Raw genomic sequence first — 1,033 nt, forward strand, 5'->3', positions numbered from 1 at the left:
AAATATTAATGTGTTATTTCTCGCTTATGATGTTACAATTCAGTATGGCCATTGCAGTTACTCAGGAATCTTAACAAATGTTTGAAAATATATAGATAAAATCATAAATGCACAATTTGAAAATCATACATTCCCCATTTTTACCATTAATCTGCTGTCAAATCATGTAAACAAATCTGTTATATTTTTTGTGACATTTGTCGATATAATTTATACATATAATAGATATAACAAATTTTGTATTAATTTTATAATTTTTTTCTTGACAAAATTTGTCAATAGATGACGCTTTGTATCTGTTTAAATACACTTAGCTAATCGGCATTTTTCTTCCAAATGATTCAGTTTATTACAATGACGACATATGTGACCATAGGCTGGACATTTTGATTTTGCATGGTTCATACCACATTTAGAGCAATTTATTATAACAGGAACTCGACACATCTTCGAGAAATGATTCTTCTTGCCGCATTTTATACACAGTTCCCCGTATGCTGAACAACGGGATCGAATATGATTCATTCCGCATTTAGTACAGTCATATATGTACTTATAATTATCCGTGTAATAATTGAACTGTTTATAATGTGTATTGCAGTGGACACAACATAATTTGGGAAAACATAATTGACATCGATGTCCCCAAATAGTTATACATTGATTTTGATTCTGTTCTATTGGTATAGACTCTGTTGTAGCAGATTTAGCAGAGGTAGAATTCTGCTTCGGTGTTTCATCAATTTTTTGTGTCATTAAATGTTCACATTGTTTCCAGAACAGAGCGATATGGTACAAATCTAGTGATTGTAAATATGGTATCAAGTTTTCTCCTTTACTTTCTATGAGAAGCGCAGCTTTTCCTGTGAATCGCTGGATACTCATGTCTTGTATAATTTTCTCTTTTACAATCCTTATAGGATCAATATAATTCCGTGCAATAGCAAAGAACTACAAAAATAAATTACAAATAACTACAAGATTTTATATAATACCCTGTATATACACACACACACACAACACACACACACTT

The 1,033-nt window shown here is 30.8% G+C and overlaps 1 protein-coding gene across 1 annotated transcript in view; it reads right to left on the bottom strand.

The window, feature by feature from the left end:
- Positions 1-300: 300 nt before the first annotated feature.
- Positions 301-1,033, bottom strand: part of LOC108688401 — a 3,141-nt gene continuing 2,408 nt past the window's right edge. Inside the window, exon 3 of the mRNA XM_018194646.1 lies at positions 301-951. Coding sequence (XP_018050135.1) covers positions 301-951 — 651 coding nt within the window. The remainder of the gene's footprint in view (positions 952-1,033) is intronic.

This window comes from Atta colombica, unplaced genomic scaffold (assembly GCF_001594045.1).
Source record: "Atta colombica isolate Treedump-2 unplaced genomic scaffold, Acol1.0 scaffold233, whole genome shotgun sequence".
NCBI classification, from domain to species: Eukaryota; Metazoa; Arthropoda; class Insecta; order Hymenoptera; family Formicidae; genus Atta; species Atta colombica.